This window comes from Haliotis asinina, chromosome 12 (genome assembly GCF_037392515.1).
Source record: "Haliotis asinina isolate JCU_RB_2024 chromosome 12, JCU_Hal_asi_v2, whole genome shotgun sequence".
Taxonomy (NCBI): domain Eukaryota; kingdom Metazoa; phylum Mollusca; class Gastropoda; order Lepetellida; family Haliotidae; genus Haliotis; species Haliotis asinina.
In genome coordinates this window covers 10434885-10453652 of record NC_090291.1, presented here as the reverse complement: position 1 = coordinate 10453652, position 18768 = coordinate 10434885, and the positions used below count along the sequence as shown (strand labels likewise).

At 38.5% G+C, this 18768-nt stretch overlaps 1 protein-coding gene across 9 annotated transcripts in view; it reads left to right on the top strand.

Annotated features, from left to right (window-relative positions):
• The window catches only part of LOC137257721 (protein MTSS 1-like), a 288334-nt gene that overhangs the window by 83562 nt on the left and 186004 nt on the right, over positions 1 to 18768 (top strand). For 3 of the 9 annotated variants that reach the window (XM_067795122.1, XM_067795121.1, XM_067795119.1), the window contains exons 10-15: positions 311 to 427; positions 3564 to 4002; positions 4641 to 4789; positions 8987 to 9173; positions 11234 to 11362; positions 12442 to 18704. In XM_067795122.1, the coding sequence (XP_067651223.1) occupies positions 311 to 427; positions 3564 to 4002; positions 4641 to 4789; positions 8987 to 9173; positions 11234 to 11362; positions 12442 to 13331 (1911 nt within the window). In that variant the 3' untranslated portion in view covers positions 13332 to 18704. Of the gene's footprint in view, positions 1 to 310; positions 428 to 3563; positions 4003 to 4640; positions 4790 to 8986; positions 9174 to 10360; positions 10406 to 11233; positions 11363 to 12441; positions 18705 to 18768 lie in introns of those variants that run through there. The other 6 variants (XM_067795126.1, XM_067795125.1, XM_067795124.1 and 3 more) reach the window with 4 other exon arrangements.

The window sequence follows — 18768 nt, the reverse complement described above, 5'->3', positions numbered from 1 at the left end:
GATTTTTGAACAATCTTTTCTTGAAACCATTTCTCATTTAATATTTGTGAGTTTTTGGGCGAGAACGTCATGAGCTGTCTTGGCAATTTTACCTCGTAAGATTGTGATTTTTGAACAATCTTTTCTTGAAACCATTTCTCATTTAATATTTGTGAGTTTTTGGGCGAGAACGTCATGAGCTGTCTTGGCAATTTTACCAATTTGCACCGATTTTGAATATAAGGCATGTACGAGCAGCTGTTCTGAATACCCATCAACCATCATGCATTTGGGCATGTGTATGCTATTTTTTCTCTCTCCACGCACACAGCAACCGACCGTGGGAACTCAACGCTTAATGAGCGTGTCGTCACAGGACTCCGGCTTCACGTCCCAGGATACGCTGTTCTTGAGGCCCACTACTCCCCTATCCCTTAATCTGCCACAGGTAGGCTTCGTCCCCACACTTCGTCTCGACCGTACACGCCAACAGTCGGCAAACTGCCTCTCAGCATCTAGGCGTTAGTCATAGATCTGCCTGGTTTTACCTTCGTCTTCACAGAAACCTTTACTCTATCCAAAGTTCTCAAATATATGCCCCGAGTGAAGATTACCTCTTTGCAGCATGAGGAATGAAAATGTATTCTACCTCTGTCATAAACTTGGAAAATGTTACACCATCCATCCCTTCCTCGAATGCAGCTGGTGATACATTGATATGAATTACTGTTCATCTAATCAGTACTATGCAGGGCCAAACATTGTTTCCTGTTTCCATCTTATGTCCTTCAGAGTCATTTGATCCCCCAATATTGTAAGCATATTCCTGATGATGCATGAGTAAGCACTATAGAAGAATGAGGATCCTTTTAGGGTATACAAATCAGTGAAAAAAGGGCAAAGAAATACTGTTGTACACGCAAGATGAGTCCGATATTTAGAATTAATACTGCTCTTTATTGTTGTCATACAACAGTTTTTGTATGTGATTAGGTTCGACACCAAAACCAGTTGGGTGTTTCATAACAAGAAGGGCGGTAGGGTAGCGTAGAGGTTAATGTGTTTACTAATAATGCTGAAGAGATTTGTGAAGGTCCGGGGTAGAATAAGTCTTAACAACCCATGCTTGCCATAAAAGGCAGCTATGCTTGTTGTAACATGCAACTAATGGGATCGGGTGGTCAGGCTTGATGACTTGGTTGACACATGTCATCAGTTCCCAATTGCGCAGATTGATGCTCATGCTGTTGATCACAGGATTGTCTGGTCCAGACTTGATTATTTACAGACTGCCGCCAAATAGCTGGAATATTGCTGCGTGCGGTGTTAAACTAAACTCACTCACTCACTCACTCACTCATAATGCTGAAGACTTGTTTTCAATTTCCCATGACCACATGGCTGCTCCGTGTGAAGCGCATTTCTGGTACATTCTCTGTCATGATATTGATGGAAAGCAGAGTAAAACCTGAGTACCTTCAAAACATGAATTGCAGTTTTACTGAAACGAAAGTGGAATGGTCCCTATGTCTCCATACAGACAAACAGTCTGCATTCTTGAAATAATTTAGTATTTTAATGTTATAAGAAGCTTCCGAACTATTTCCCTTTTCCTGCTTCAACATCATTTGTTCAACCCACAGCAATAATCATGTCTTTTCATAGCATCTTCATGGCAACAGGTGCCCCTTGGTTCTATCATGTCATATGCTTTGTCAGAAGTTAGCTCATTGCTTGCTGTGAAAGTGCCTCAGTCATCTCAGTCCTACATAACACTCATTGAGTCATTTGTTAAAGCAGATGAGCTCTGGAAATGCCATGATCTTTGAGACAAACAATTGTATCATACACATATAACTGCTTGCAGTTGTGGACTACTTTATGTTATGCCCAGTTTTGACATAGATCATGGTTACTTACCTTAGGTTCATTAAGCAAAGAGAGAATAAATTTGTTCAGCTCTTTCTTTCTTATTGAGTCTATGTATGCCATCGGTCGATAATATAATTATTTTCAGACAACCAACAAACAGCTAATATGCAACCTGTTTGCAAAAAATAAATACTTGTACTGTTTCTAGTGCAGGATGTTTAATGTGTTGCACAAATGTATACATGCATTTATCAAATAGGATCACATACAGAATGTCCCCTCAGCATTTCGTGCTTGTCTTTAGAGGCGACTAACAGTTGATGCTGATTTGTCTGATGCTTGTTGTCACATCCTAGTTGAGCGTAAGGATGCTCATGGCGTCAGTCACTGGGTTGTTTGGTCCAGCATTAAACATACACAGACAGCTGTCATATAGGTGGATTATTGCTGAGTGACTTTCAAAGAAGGATTCCTCCCCATTAACAATCACCACAGACTACTTGATATCCATTTGATCAGACGTTGCACACAAACTAAACTTATTTGTTTTTTCCAATCTGTGATCAAGTGATCAAGTAAAAAAGTATTGAACTGAGTTTTATTCATTTTTTGTTTATTGTGGCTGTTGTCCCAGTCTGTAACAAAACATAAAAGCGTCGCTAATCATCCCGGAGAGTAAAACCAGGTTTATAGTGCATTTTACTCAGCTTCCACTAGAATGTTCCTAACTACATAGACACTAGGCATTGATATGTCAAATATGGCAGGACGGGAAGTGTTTGAAATTTTTACAGGTGTTGGGGTCCTTGAAGTTTGCCACCTTAGTATTTGAGTCTAGGGTCTAGGGTTTTGAGTAACAAGGACCCCAGAACTTCACGTTTAATTTCAAACACTGTCTTGTGCTGCTTAGGTGCATTAACAGTCTACTTGCACACCTTCACCAAACTATCAGATGATTTTGTGGGTGTAAGTGTTGTATGTCCAGCTTGCATTTGACCACCATCACCTGCCCACCCTCAATGTTGTGCGTTTTAACCTCTAACTGCAGCTTGCTGCTTCTTAATGCTTTATGTACATTGATTCTGTAACGTGCATCGAGTGCATTGAGACAGACAAGATGAGACAGACCTCCGGTTTTTGGGTGACAGATTTTGATTTTTTTGAAAAAAAAAAGATATATTTCGATTTGATTTGTTACATGACAAGAAAATAAAGAAAATCTATTGTATTTTCTGATTTTTTGATTGCCATAACAAACATTCCTCTGATAATTTTGGTCAAAGAAATTTTTGCAGTCATTTGACTGGGTTATATTTGGGTTAAATTTTATCACTTTCCAAGTGGTATTGAGTATCGTATTCATATTTACAGTCATTGTTGAAAATGAAAAAGGCTTGTTATTCTGATATTTTCTCTCAGTTTGTAAGGTCAGTTGATTCATAAACCAAGCCAAAACTCAATAAAACCTTGTTTTCTGGTTAAGATTTAGTTCCAGTGTTGTGAGATGGTAATATATTGTTATTAGCTTACCTGCCTTAACATGTGTACCATCACCCAGTTAGCTGAAGACAGCAACCTGCCATAGAAAGTCAATGTGTTATGTATGGATCTGAAGTATGACTCTTGTTAGTTGAAACAATTGTTGCTTGTTCATGGTTTGATGTATTTGAATAATTGAATAATTTGTTGACAAGAAAGACAACTATTTTCAGAACTCGGACAAGGACAGTACCAGTACTGGTACCCCTGACGTTGACTCCACCCCGACCACACCCTCAGAACACTACCCGGCTACCCCGTCTGCAAGCTCCACATGGAATAACTGGCCCAACGCCCCCAACAACGCTCAGAAGGGAGAGGACTTCCGCCCACACACGATATCGTCTGCCTACGAAAAGTCACATCACAATCGCCCGGCTCTGAAAGCAGAACTTTTCCAGCCTCCAGCACCGGAGATGTTAGAAAAGCTGAAGGAGGCCGATAGCCGAGGAGCTCAGGGTGGAGCTAAACATGGACGTCCACACAGTACTGTGAGTGCATCGCCATACTCGCGACCGTCTGCTACAATCAACAAGATGCAGCCAGTCCTCCCACCGCTTGGGCCCAAACCCAAACCCAAGGCTGTGCCACCTCCTATGGTGCCTCATACAGGTGAGTTTTACAGGATGGTTTCATTTGCTGTATGGAGTTATGTCAATTAGTAATGCCAAGATATACTGACAGAGGAATTGTTTGACGAATGCCGATAAGTCAGAAGATGATGTATGTATTATGCAGTATTATTAGTTTAGTGGAAAACCTTTTAGGGAATAATTTAGACTTCTATTTATTATTGCCAAATGTATAAAGGGCAAAATCTGATTAAAAAAATCAGGGGACAGTGGGGTAGCCTTGTTGTTAAGGCATTTGTCATGCTGAAGACCTGGTTTGAATCCCCATGTGGTTACAAAGTGTGAATCCCACTTCTTGTGTCCCCTGCTGTGGTATTGCTGGAATGTCACTAAAAGCTACGTAAAACTCACTCAAAAAGGCTGATCAATGTAAAATGATTTTGTAATCCTCAATAGTATGGGTTGCTCTGTATATATTTTGTATTCTCTAAATTAATTGGGTTTGCAGTGTATGAATGTTTTAAATGCTTCAAAAAGTGGGTGTGTTTGATGTAGATTTGTTATTTGCATCATGTAACTGTGTCTTGCTTTTGTCAATAGGGAGTTGTGAGTGTGTTGGTCTGCACCAGTACCTGAATGATTGCATGTGTTACTTTTCTGTGGGTATCCCTGTTTCAGTTTCCCAGACGCCAATCTACGCCAATGCAGCCGAGATCGCACAGATGGCTGCCGATAAGAAGAAGGATGTGGAGCCAGTAATCGTCCACTCCCCCGACAGCGACACATCGTCCTCACCCCCAACTCCTTCAAATAATGCTGCTGCACAGGTAATGACAGGACTCTGGAGGCACCACCTGGCCATGTCACTCATATAGCCGACTCATACAAGACTTAACTACTAGGCTTTTGTGGATGTCACCAAGGGGGACAACTCCTACAGTACAAGGGGGACAGCTCTTACAGCTCAAGGGACATAAATCTTACAGTGCAAGGGGGGTAACTCTGGCAACCCAAGAGGGATAACTATTTTTATGCTTTATTAAGCTAATCATTAACTTTTACATTTCATCCTATGCTGTTATATGTTATCTTGGAGCTGCTTGTATACACATTTCATAAAGATACACATTTCATAAAGGGACATAAGATTTCTTAGACATCAAATTGCAACGGTCAAAGCCATCTTATCCTTAAAATGATTGTATTTGCGATATTGTTTCTCAAAAGGTTGTAGTTCGAAGATTGATTTTGGAGCAGATGTTATGACTGGGGAAACCTATATGCATTAAAATCTTTTCCTCATTTCTTATGAACTGATAAGGAAATTTTGTGTACTCCAAAACCAAAAACATCTTGAAAAACCCACAAAATTTGTTTCACTTATATTTGTTTGGTGCAGACTTGCATTTGAACCCTAACATGGTGTAACATGTTGTTACCTCCAGAGGCAGTGGGGAAGTGTAGTGGTTTAAATACTCGCTCCAAAGACGTGGGTTTGATACTACACGAGTACAGTGACTGACGCCCGTTTTTGGTGTCATCTGCCATAATATTGCTGGAATATTGCGAAAGTGGCATAAAACTAAGATCATTTGCACATTTGTTATCTCCCTTGGTGATGTTCACTACTTTATAAAACTGTCTCGCCATTATATGCGACTAATTCTTGTCTGATTGCTAACACTGAAACCAGGTGTAGAGCATGCTCTCTCAGTGAAGCAAGCTGGAACTTTCCTTTGTTTGAGACCTTTTTCTTTCAAACTCTGCTCTTCTGGAAACAGCTTGTTTGATCTACTTTTGTATGCTTCTAAGACCAAGATAAACTTTATGGAGATTCATTTTTAAAGAAATGTGTTTAAACACTGAGATCTATTTACTAGTACGAAAAATTAATATGGGAAGTAGTAGAGACGTTATATGGAACCCATTAATTTGAGCTGAAGTAATCCCAGCTTGACATTTTCTGATGTTTGGCATTCCTGATACATAAGTCTTCTCACTGATTATTTTTCTCACTAATTTTGTAAGTTTTTAGAAGCACATTTGAAAACTTAGCATCAAAATGAAAAGTGAAAACTTTGAGAAAGTTTTGTCGTAATTGGTCTTCACTTGAAATTCTGCTCAAATGAATGCTTGGCTTATTCTTAGTTTGCAAGTCTTGTGTTTATGCTGTTTTTTAACAATGTGTGTAGAGCATGTTACTGCTTAGAACGATGGACCTCAGAAGCCAACACAGTATGTTAATGGGTAATATGGGTTAATTCAGACTTTGACATTCAGATTGGGGATGAGCCAGACAGAAACTCATAGGGGCAGTGCAGTGGGTAAAGTGTTCACTTGTATACATTGCATTGAAAAACCCTCTGTGGTTGTTTTCTTGTTCAAGGATGTGTCCTCCTTTCTAAGCAGTGATATTTAGTCATACTTTCTTGTCGGACACGCATCCCGAATTCACTTGATCTTAGGTGTCTCCTTCACTGTCTCTCGACTCTTTTGCCATTGTCTTTGATTTCCTGGAAGATTACTGGGCAGCCATTAGTGTGGGAGGAAGGCCACATCCGTTTTCATAGTAATGTTATTAGACATTAATTTTGATTTTGTTAGGATAAGTTAGGTATCTTGATCAACTAAACAAATTATCTCTGATGTCTCAGATGTCTGCCTTAGTGGTCATGTTGATTAGTGTCAGTCCAAAGAGAAGGGCTCTCATTCAGTCCCGGACATTTTTTTTCAAAGTATGTTAAAAGATGGCATTTGTTGTTACCTTGCGTGGTATTTTGCACAGAGAATACAACAAGGACAGATTGCTGCCAAGTCAGTGTCTATCTTGAAACAGCATCAGTATCCATCTTAAAACCAGCCACAAATTCATCCAGGTAGCAATATAACTCCATGAAAGCTGTCCTCTCACACTAATGACTACATCCTTGGGTTTTTGGCAAACTTCGCCAAATCAAGATTATCAAGAAGACCTATATGTATTCTTTGGATTGAAATAGTGAGGTTGAAATTGTTAATTTAAAAGCAGTGTCTGACAGCAAAGTTCTCTTTTAACTCACTCTCTATAGGTTGAACATGCCTGTTGACTTGCCAACATGTTTTAGTTTCTTTTCGAGCTATCTTCTTGGTTTGACCTCTGACCTTTGACCTCTTACTCCTCTGAACAGCCGTCCCTGACTCAGTCAGATATGTTGGACCTTCAGGAGGCCATCAAGTCACTTGATAGCTGCACCGCAGCCTTAAATGTTGAATATGATAGCGAGGAGGACGATGTACATAAGGCAAGATTGATTGACGTCTGTCACCATCGCGTGTGGAAAGTGTGCGCTCCAGATCGATTTGCTTCTGTGGTGTCGAGGGTTTTTTTGATAATGCACATCTTTCTGGCACTTTTGGATTGTTTTGTTTTGATTCAATTTATAGTAAAAATTGTTTTAAATTGTTGTCTTTTTGTAACAGTCTGTGATAATAGATTAGAAAAAAATAACTATGTCAGTGCAGTATCTATAGTATGTCTTGTGGAATTTTTGTGAATTGTGAAGTTTTCAGTAATATAATTTCTTTTGACTTCTTTATTGATCTTTAACAAGACAAAGGAGTTTTCTTGTAGTGTTTTTTCCTTATACTTGAAATAGAAGTTCTTTGAGAAGGGAGAAATTATCCATGTTTCTAGATGCTGAAGTATTTAAGGAAAGCTTAAATCATTTCATTTCTCATTTAGATTAGAAACGGAAGTCCAGACAGTCTGGTAGGACATTTTTCACATTAAGACCAAACAAAGATGCTTCTCTTCCATCTGCACCTCTTCTTCAAGGTTCACTTTATCAAGGCCAACTGCCAAAAATTTAGCAGTTCATTTTATTTTCCAATTTATATTGACATCATAAATTGTCACAGTTCAACAAATAAAGTAAATTACTCTCACTTAGGGTTTATCAGTAATGTTTGACTGTAAAATTATAAAATGATTTCATTTTTTATGTCTCAGCATTCTTATTATTGTGAAATATTTGTGTTTAAATGAAACAAGGTAACAGTAAGGACAAGCTGATATAAATTTGGAATACATTCCCAGTAACCTCCCCTGCCTTTACACCTTTCCCCCATTTAAGTAAAGTTTGTTGTTTCTGGGCACAACATGAGAAAAATGACACATGTTCACTCACGCTTTGATCGTGCACTGCTTTTTGCTTTTGTTTCTGCACAACACAGGGCCAACTTGTCAGTAGTAATTGGAAAAATAACAGTGAACTAATATAACTAATTAGATTCTGTTATGAATAATTAAAATATGTGTTTGTAGTATTATTGTTGAATATTGTGGTTTAGTTTTCATGTGCTAAGTTAGCAAATATTGTGTGGTTCACACAGGTGTTATTAGTCTGTGAGAAAAAAAACAGTTTTTTATCCAGTGTTAGTGAATTCTAGTTTCATGTGCATCATAGTCTAAACAGAATGTTGACATTTTGACAGCTAACAGTTTTCTGAAAGAATGTCCATGTTTGTGCATGAATATGTTTGTCTCTTCTTCATTGTTACTGAAACAAAATACGAGATCATGTAATTGAAGTTTTAGATTTGTAAATATGTTTGTGAAAAAAAAAATGTATCAAGGTATATATGTCGAACACTCTATAGGTGCTTCATATGATATTTGCTATGGCTGTCACTGTCATTTCATTCTTAAATTTTTAACTAATTCATATGAATATCTGAAGTCCAGTTAATTTAATGCTTGAAAAAATTGTAACAGATTCATGAAGTATTTTCCTGTACATTAACAATTTATTTGAAATATTAATGTGAATAGAATCAGTTGAAGCCATGATATTATTGCAAATATGAAATTGGTGTAATCAATTTGAATTCCCTTTTCATTTACAAATCAAAAATGTCATATTAACAGAGGTGCTCCAGCTAACCTGTTAACTATTGTTGTGAGGAACATTGATCACATTAAACCTATGACTCGTGACTGACTGTCTTCAGCCAATGCTTCATTGTGAACTTCTGGTGTCTTTCAGCAACAAATGCAACAGAATTCTCTGGAGTTAGCAGAGGCAATCCGGGAATTGGAGGCGAGTACCGCTGCTCTGGAATGTACGTACGACACTCAGAGCCACACCAGCCACACATCTCTGCAGTGCTCCAGTGGCTATGGCACCATGAACAGTACACCGTCAGGATCAGAGGACACCATTGCCTCTGGAGGTAGGCAGTTGCCATGGTTACAAAGTGATGTTGTCGGAGTGAAATGATTAGCAAACTGTTACACTTTTTGATGAGATAACCTGAAAGGTATATTTTTTGCAATTTATCTTGTGATATTTTGAGTCATCTTTTTGTTTAGAATGAAAAATGTATTTTAGAAATATTTATAAAATGTCTTGATTATCTTAATTCGATGATCAGCAGGTGCTTTGATTCTGAAATAAATCATTTTAGAAATTGGTCTGCAGTTCAGTTAATCTGTACAGAAAGTGTAACAACTTAGTACCAGGTTTTTCCCCCTTGTTTTGAATAGCAGTTTTTGGTTAGGAGTTAACCCCCCTTTGCTTCAATAAGATTCCCATCTTATCCCTCGTGTTGAAGTTGTTGATTGATGTTAACTGTGCCATATAGACAGAATGCATGTTGTTGGATGATCAAGTGTTCATTTTTTGTTCATTTTCACGGATATGTCAAGCATATAGCATGTCTGCAGATATTTTATTTTTAGGAAATAATATTTTTCTCATGAATGCCAAGCAATGTATGCATGCAGCTCAAATTTTCATAAAATATATTCACATTTTAAAAAGACATGGCACCACTTAAAGGATCACAGCTTTTGGCATCTGGACGCCAACTTCAAAACATGGTACTGGATTTCGATAACTTGATCAATGCCATGGCAGATATTAATTTGCCATCCAAAGGTTTACTTTAAAAATATTCTTGGATTTAAAAAGTTCCTGTTTTAATGGTATGATGCCCCAAAAATTAGGTTTGGTTTTTATCATCCAGATGGTTGGTTGGCTCAGAACACACTGATTGATTTTCAAAAACTGGTACAAAACAATGGTGTAATAACCACACAAATATCTTTTTGACTATTGCTTCAAAATATATTAATTCTCAAAACATTTCAACAAGAACAAAAAATAAAAAAAAGAAAAAGAAAAAAAAAGATCAAAACAAATCAAAACTGTCAGTGCTGAAAGGTCAAAGGAATAAGAAACTAAAGTTTCAAGTTTCTGTCAACAAATCTTTAATTAGATAGTCTCAGAAATGTATTCACTATGGTTTGTGAAACCTTGATCAACTGTGCCTGCATGTTTGACTGTTGATTGATATTACTTGTAGCATGTGATTGTGATATTTATGAATGTATCCACGTTGATATTTTGGTCTTGCAGTGGTAGGCAACTGGAGTTTATTTTCTTGTCTCCGTGATAAAATTGGTATGTGTTTTGTTTATTATAGATACACAAATATGCTGAGTTACTTGTTAAAGAGAACACTCCCAGGAATCAACATTCGTGGCACTTGGAAATTTGGAATTAGATACCACATGAAGAAAGTGCACCTACGTTGGTCTTCTTTGATTTTAGTGTCGAGTAGTTGGGTTTGTCTTGTGATTAAAGCCTTTACCGAAGTCCCAGGTTTATTTCCTAAATACTAGTACTTGAAATTCTGGAATTTCTCGAAAGATACTTAATGTCCCTGGTAGGAAGATTTTGTCTAAAGTCAGTCTTTGTTCTAGATTGATTGTTTCTCATTTTCTGAAATTTAGAGACATCCTAATGCTTTTTGAGTCGGCATTAATGCATAAATATATAGCTAAGATTAAACAACTCCTCTGTTGATTGGTTCTGTTATGAGTGAAGTAAAAAAACCCATAAAACTAGTGATAAGTTGTATGTATTAAGATGAACTGAGAATGAATGAGTATGGTTTTATGCCACTATTAGCAATAACATGGTGGGGACTCCAGAAATGGGCTTCACACATTATGGAGAAATAACATGGTGGGGACTCAAGAAATGGGCTTCACACATTATGGAGAATGGAATCCAGGTCTTCTGTGTGACAAGCAAACTCTTTAACTACAAGACTACCTGACTGCCCAACATGTACTGACAAATTGTTTACTTGTGCATTCATGTTGCGGTAGTAATTGCAACCACTGGTTTCCTGGGACGTGTCACTCTCCCAGCAAGTACTGCTGCATTTCTTCACTGTTGCATCGTGCCTGGCTGTTATGTTTTGTTTTTTTGCTATGTTTGCAGATTTTCAAATAGCTCCTACAGGCGTCGTGGAAACTGATCACGAGAAATATTACACGATTCCGCGCAGTCGGGATGTGTATACTGCCTATCGTAGTGTATTGCAACCCAAACGCCCTGCGTCAACAGCAGGTGTGTCTCAGTGTAATGGACTATGTGTATATTTGGACATGGAGTAGTTGCTGCTCCAAAATGCCCGTAGAGTTTCGTGTAAGAATAGGTCCCAGTACAACATGCTATAGGTGTGACCACTGAGTATAGGGTGGTCACTATGATTTGGCTGAGTGTGTGTCTTTGTACCCCAATTTCTCATAAACCATTGTAGCATTGCTTTATTATTTCTGGATCAGTGATTATCAGGAGTATCAACAATGCAAGATATAATGTGACATATTTAATTCTCATGGTATTTATTAATCTAGAAATATTATAGCAACAAAACACTTGGACACAAATGGATGGACATGTGCTCATCATATTGAGCATCAGTTGGCCTACATAAGATTTGTAAACCCATGAAGATCTGGGTCTTCAGTAATGCAGCACTACAAGTGGGGTATTATGACATGTTTCAACCTAGTCAGCAAGCCTGACCACCCAGTCGCGATGCCTCAGATGGGTAGCTGAAGATCAGTTCTAATCCAGATATTAACAGTTCAAATTCTGTGTTTCAAGAGGGCCAGTAACGGAATTCAGATATAGCTGAATAGATGGCTGCTCCTGTAAAAAAAGTAATGCTTTCATACGTCTTTTACTTTGGGCTGTAACAGGATTGTCACACAAGAGTATGACTGAAATATGTTGAAAGTGGCGTTAAACTCTACTTACTGTAAGTACATGTTCAAAGTGAAGCTGACACCTTCTGCCACTAACACCTTGAACCAGCATGCTTTGTGTTGATGTCAACTAACATTGCCATTCCGTGCAGCTTGAGCCTAAACGTACATCCCATCAATCCTTCTGCTGCTTCCTGTATTATGATTATCCTTGTTGAAACATATGGATTATGTATTGAATAAGGAACACCTTTCAATTGTAATATATTATTAAGATTTACATCGCTTGTAAATATATTGCGATTCTTTAGTGTTTATTCAGAATACTGTTTGATAATGATCAGATTTCGAGATTGATAGTCATAGGGTTTTTAATAATATTCTATTGTGATGTGTAACCTTTTTCTTCAGCTGATTTTCTCCTTTCCACTGCAGGCATCCCGACCCCTACAACCAACAACAGTCTTTCACGCCGCACTTCTGCCAACAGCGCAAGGCCCCCTCCCCCTGTAAGGAGGACAGTATCTGTAACAGGCGCGTCCCCAGCAGCCCAGAAGGTCCGTGCTTCGCCCCCAAGGGAGATGTCTGCACCACCTCAGGGCCCAGTTATGCAGCATAAGCGGACTCCAAGTGGGGATAAGCACTCTGACGGCCCTTATGCTGAACTGCAACTAATCCAGCAGAGTATCCATGATACTAAATTGAGGCCACAACACCAACGACAAGTTCATCCTCATCCTCAAGGACACTCGACTGGCCACCCACAAGGTCGTGGCCATCATCAAGGTCACCCTCAAGGCCATGGCCCAGGTCATCCACCTGGATATCCTCAAGGCCATGGCCCAGGGCAACATCAAGGACATCCTCAAGGTCATGGACCAGGGCAACATCAAGGACATCCTCAAGGTCATGGACCAGGGCACCCGCAACGACATCCTGCATCACCCCACAACCATCATCAACAGAGACGTATCCCACAACATCACCGCTCACAGCAGCAGCCGCCGCACCAACAGCACAGTGGGGGATCAGCTTCGCCAAGCAGAGCGCCCCCAGGAAGTAGTCCCCACTATGCAGAGCCCCATGTTATACCAGAGCAAACACATGGACATGCCAATGTTATACAAAGCCTGACACGCAAGTTTTCCGAGTCGGTGGTAGAGGAGCCGACGGCAAACGATGACTTTCCGCTGCCTCCCACTGAGGAAGAACTGCAGGAGATGGAGCAGATCTACAGTAAAGCTCCGCCTCCTACCCGTGCACCTACTCAAGACTCACTTGTGTTAGAACTGAAACGAAGGGTTGCTGATAGTTCTGAAGTTTAATACATTGTGGCTTTTTGAAACTGTTGTTTTGCTGGAACCATTGCAGTTTGTTACTTTGATGAGTAATGTACGTGTGATTTGTCAGATATCTTCTTGAGATGTACATTGGGCTCTCGCAACGTTCTCGAAGTTTTGCAGGCAGTAGTTGGGTGCAAATAAGCATGATTAGCTTCGGCTGTGTGACAATGCTTTGCATCTTGTGAAGCAGGATTTATTCAACACTGTGTCAAGATTGATGAAATGTTGCATGGAATTTCTACTTTTGAATGAAGAAATATTAGTGTTTAGATGAAAGAAAAGTGTAAGTGACATCAAAGATGTGATGTTACCATGGTAACTAATTGCAGTGGAGTTAGCGCTATTTTCCCAAGAACTATTTCCACCAGCTGGTGAACTCGTCTAGCAGCAGTTGTATGCAGTCTTTCAATGGATCTAGTGTTCCCGGGGTAAAGGAACGATAGCAGTTGCAGAGGTGGCCATTTTCCATGATTCTGCAGGTTTCCATGGAATTATGCCGATTAAGTTGATCTGGAGCAATATACTGCTTTCAAGACGAGGTTACCCATGGAGGAGACGTTCCAGGTCCTGTGATCAGTGTCTTTGCTGTACAGATGATTCTAACAAGTGTCCAATGTAGTAACGGAAGCAGTGTTTCCTGCTGCCTTGAAAATACTCTTGTGATATTCAAGGGGAATGATACTGGGATGCTGAAGATGTTTTAGCGCAGTTATTTTAAATTTCAGATGACTTCTTATCCAATTTTACCACACTGCTTTTGTACAATGCTCTTACTCTTATCGCCAAATCACTTTAGTTGATTTAATTGTTAACTTTTTATTTACACAGATCTTTGTCCAGTTGTTGTAGAGGTTCTGTTATGTTTTAGAAGCATTTTTAATAAAGACCTATATGCACGTAGAGAATCATGCCATTGTATTCAGGTTAAGATGACTGTTCAATAGACAATTTATTTACGACTGGACATGAATTTTGTTATCTGAATTGGAGTTAATTGCAATAATCATGTCAATTGCGATTTCTCTTCGCTCTTTTTCATCTGAATAAGCATCTCATTCTGTATCAGTGGTACAGTAGTTATTTCATGTTATTTTCAAAGGTGCTTTTGAACGCAATATGTAGTCACATGATCTCAATGTATCTCCAATAGCAGGAATCTTCTCGCATGGACTCAAGAACTGTTGTTTGTCAACTTTGTGTGAAAGTGCATATGCACAAAATGTTGCAGGCTTTTGTTTCAGAAGGAAATATTTCGATCTCAGTGTCCTGGCGAAATAATAATTTTCCCAAATTGTGCTTTCTCAAGAGGGGAGAAATTTGACTTCTTTCATAGATAGCAGTTTATAATCATAATGTGTATCAAAGTTTTAAAGAGGCAAAATAAGTTCTTGCTGGTTTGTTCTAGTGTGCCAGATTCCTTCACTGAAACTCTGATTCTTGGTCTCTATGATCCCTTTGTGAGTGAATTATGTTTTACGCAACTTTCCTCAATTTTCCAGCAATGTCATGGCGAGATTCCTTTGTAATATGACTCCACACAACAGTTTATCAAGACTACTGTTCCTTGTCTGCTCAGACAACCTTTATGTACATCGATTATGTGAAGCGGTGAATAATATGCAATAATTACTTGTAATAATACCAGCAATTATGCAAGTTTCAACACTGTGTTGATTTCCATTTTTTTTTGCTGAATTTTCCAGAATTTGCTTGTTTTTCCCCAAAGGCTTGATACATTAAAAATGGCACAGGCTGCATAAACCAAATGAGATTATTAATGACTGGTTTTCATATATTATAAAAATATGAAAATAACAAATCCATGCTGTCATCACTGTACAAATTTAAAAATATATAATTTTTCCCGACATAATTCTTAGTCAGAGAATATATGCAGCTTGTATGTGCTATTTTTACGGTGTCTGTCAGTTTGATTTTGTCAAATGGTACGTTCCTGATGTTTCTTGTTTTCATTTTGTGGTGTATTTTGTGCAGTTTGTTGTCAGTATATAGTGCTGTGTTTGAATGAAAATGTTTTCATGCAGTCTTATGTTCAGGTACCAGGATTTTTCTGTTTAAATTAAAACTGTTTTCTCAACTTCACTCTCTGTCATTGTAGGGCATTTATTCCCATGTATAATGGCTGTTAAGGCTCCAATTTAAGATCTGTTTCCATATTCCAACCCATCCCAATAGGGAGCAGTTAGTTCAGGTTGCAATTTTTTCCTGTTTTGAAGTAATTTGGTGAAAGGCCTGCTCCACTAACATGATCTTAGTGCCACAATGGTGCACTAGTAAGCATATACGTATACCTTAAACAGACTTATGACAGAGTGCCATGATCATGTTCAGTGTTAGAGTTTGTTCATGTCTTCTTGTTGTGAAACAGAAACAAAATTGGTTTGAATTTCAGACAATATTGGGATAAGGACATTGTCGTGGAAAAACTCAACACTGTGTTATAGTCAGGATTCCATGTCGGGGTTGTTTGGAAAATGGAAAGGCATTAACAGGAGCCTTAACAATTTACTAAACAGTAATTAAACCAAATGTTTGTGTGAAACTATTCTCAGAAAACCAGGTGCATATTTTATCAGTTGCCGTTCCTGTACTACCAGTCATGTGTAAACTAGCTAAATGGGAAAGGACTTTTGATAATCAGTTAAACATTTTAATCAGAAATTACAGTTAAATAATCACATACCGGTACCTCATGATCTGTTTACAACTGTTAAAGGTCTTTACACGATCAATTCATACTCACATGCCATTGGGAAGACAGAAATGTAAGAGTTGCAAAACTCTGCAGCGACAAGGCACTTGATGCACTCCTTAATGTAAGCAAGAAATTTTATTATTTTTCTGAATTTACTAATACTAAAAGCTGTTATTCTGTATAATTTGGAATTGATCCTTATTGCAATATTTCCTGCAGTGTTGCCCCAGAAGTATCAGGTTTATTTATTAATCAAAGGATCATGCAGATATATCGGCCAATGGCAGATTGAGATTACCAGTAAATATAATACATAGTGAACAATGCAGGGATAGAAATTTGCTGTAGTCTTAATGTTAAAGGTATCCTTTATTAAGTAACAAGTTTCAAACATTTGGGAAGTGTTGCTTTAAATGTGAACTCTTGAGTTGTTAGACTTCCTTTGTTAATTTCTATCCCTGATTATTGTGTTTTTTAATACTGCTAGCTACAACAAATTACAAATGTATATAACTAATTAAAAGGATCGGTCTTGCCATATTACCAGTTTGATCGGACAAATCCTGGCTCAAGCAGTGTTTTGTGTTGTCAGGACCAAGGAGATTTAATTCCAGTAAGCTTTGAAAATGCCAATGCCATTCTACCTTAAACAGCTATGACATATATTGTACTATATGACTGAGAATTTTGATTTTATCATATTTATGAACTTTGGGGGGATAGTTTTCCCCTAATTCAACACTTACATCCATGATTATGGGTTATTTTGTAAATAATTATGACTCTTTTCCCCTGTTGTAAATATGTGTATTAACTCCCTGTTGTTCACGCAGCCACTTTTGAGGAGGCAATGCTTGGATTCCTAGAAGTAATGGATGATCTGCACTGTCACTGAACAAGAAGCTCCAGTTTTGAATTTGGAAATAAAAATGTTGAAATGAAGGTGGAATAATAGTATTGAACTGAATTTAGCTACTTGTTCAGTGGCAGTACAGAGTGCATCTTCCAAGTTTTGGGCTAGTTTTCACAACCATATGCTTTGTACAAATTGCAGCTTGCCCTGATGTTAAATGCATGATGTAGAGCTCAGGCTAGAAGCTGTAGCGAGCTATGTCAGCTCCATACAGGGTGCTGCTCAACAACTCCACTCACAGCTGATAAGGATGCCAATGGTTTGAGTGCAGGGTGAGACCAGAGGTGTGTTCAGAACCACAAGCGCTTGCAGGAGGCACTGAACGGATTTGAGTGCTTGCTTACATCCAACCATTTGTGACAAACTCGTGTTATTCCGGGAAAAGCGGAATAGCTTTTTGTCCTCTTGTTGGAGGTTACGGCAAGGGGCGAGTGATGACAAATTACAATGAACATGTATACCACAAAATGTTATGGATGTGAACTTCCTCTTTATGCTTTACACAGCATTTCTTGGCTATTCCTTGCCCATTCGTCTGGTGGATGCTAACAAATGACAATGATTTGAATGTTTTTTTTCTATCAAACATGGTCGCCATCTTTCTTTGCTTGGTGAGGCAGCTGTGAGGATAGTTTGTGGGCACTTGTCCGGGCACAGGCGTTCAGGATCGAGCGTTCGCGGGCGCTACCAATTCTGAACATGCCTCAGTATTCACATGTGTTCTGAGGTTTCAAATTGACATTTATGCAGTTAAACACTCATGCATAAATAATTTTTGCATTGACTAGTTTGACACAAGGTTTTGACAAAGTTGTTTTAGTACGCATTTAGTGGCATGATTTCATGAATTTGTATTGCATTTCTTTACTGACACCTACAGGCTGTTCAGCTTGACTGTATCAAGTTAATACTAATGCATTGTGTGACAGTGTCACAACTGGTTGGGTCTATTATTGTGAAGGGGTGTGCCTTTGTCAGGTGATAGTTAACATGTCCAAACAGCCGAGACAAGGTCGGCATTCGACATCTCAGTGTCGAGAAATTGTCAGTGTGCTTTCCTTAAACCATTAGCTGCAGATGGTTTAATGTTTCCTATTTGGGCTTTTAGGCAGGGAGCTCCCGTGTTTAATAAAGATAACTCGACCAGCTGTTTGACCTCCTGGGTCATGCATATATAGAGTAGCTCAGGTCAAGCTGAACAACGTGTAATTCTGTTAATTTATTGCAAACTGTTACAGCGCACTGTAACCATGTAACAGGCTACCATAATTATACAGAGGTTTTGTTTGCTCTTTTGTTTCACATGGAATAAAATCTCTATGTCAACACAGATTGAACAAGATGAAAATTGGTTCTCACACAGTCAGATTTATGCTTAGAAAATTATATCACCTGTTTTCTGAAGTAAAACATTACCCAGTGTGAATGTTTTTGTTTGTCAGGTAGCTAAGGATATTGCTGCAGTATAATTTTATTGAAGCATGGAAACTTATTTTTCTGAGAACCAGTTTTGCGTCATCAAGTTTCTCAATTTTTTGCATAAGCATCAAGTTTCAAACTAGTTTGTGTAGACACCATAGCCTGTGTGGGGGTGTTGAGAGTTGCCCTAGTGCATGCATGTACAATGTCGGTACCTGCAACAGTGCTGCACTAACCCTGGGGTTCACGCACTCACATGTTGTACAAGTTTTAAGATCATAATAAAAATCTGATGAGTGCTACTATGCATTATGAGTTCTGTTGTTTTTGAGTGTGAAATTGTCAGTCAAGACATGGAACAATTAATGACA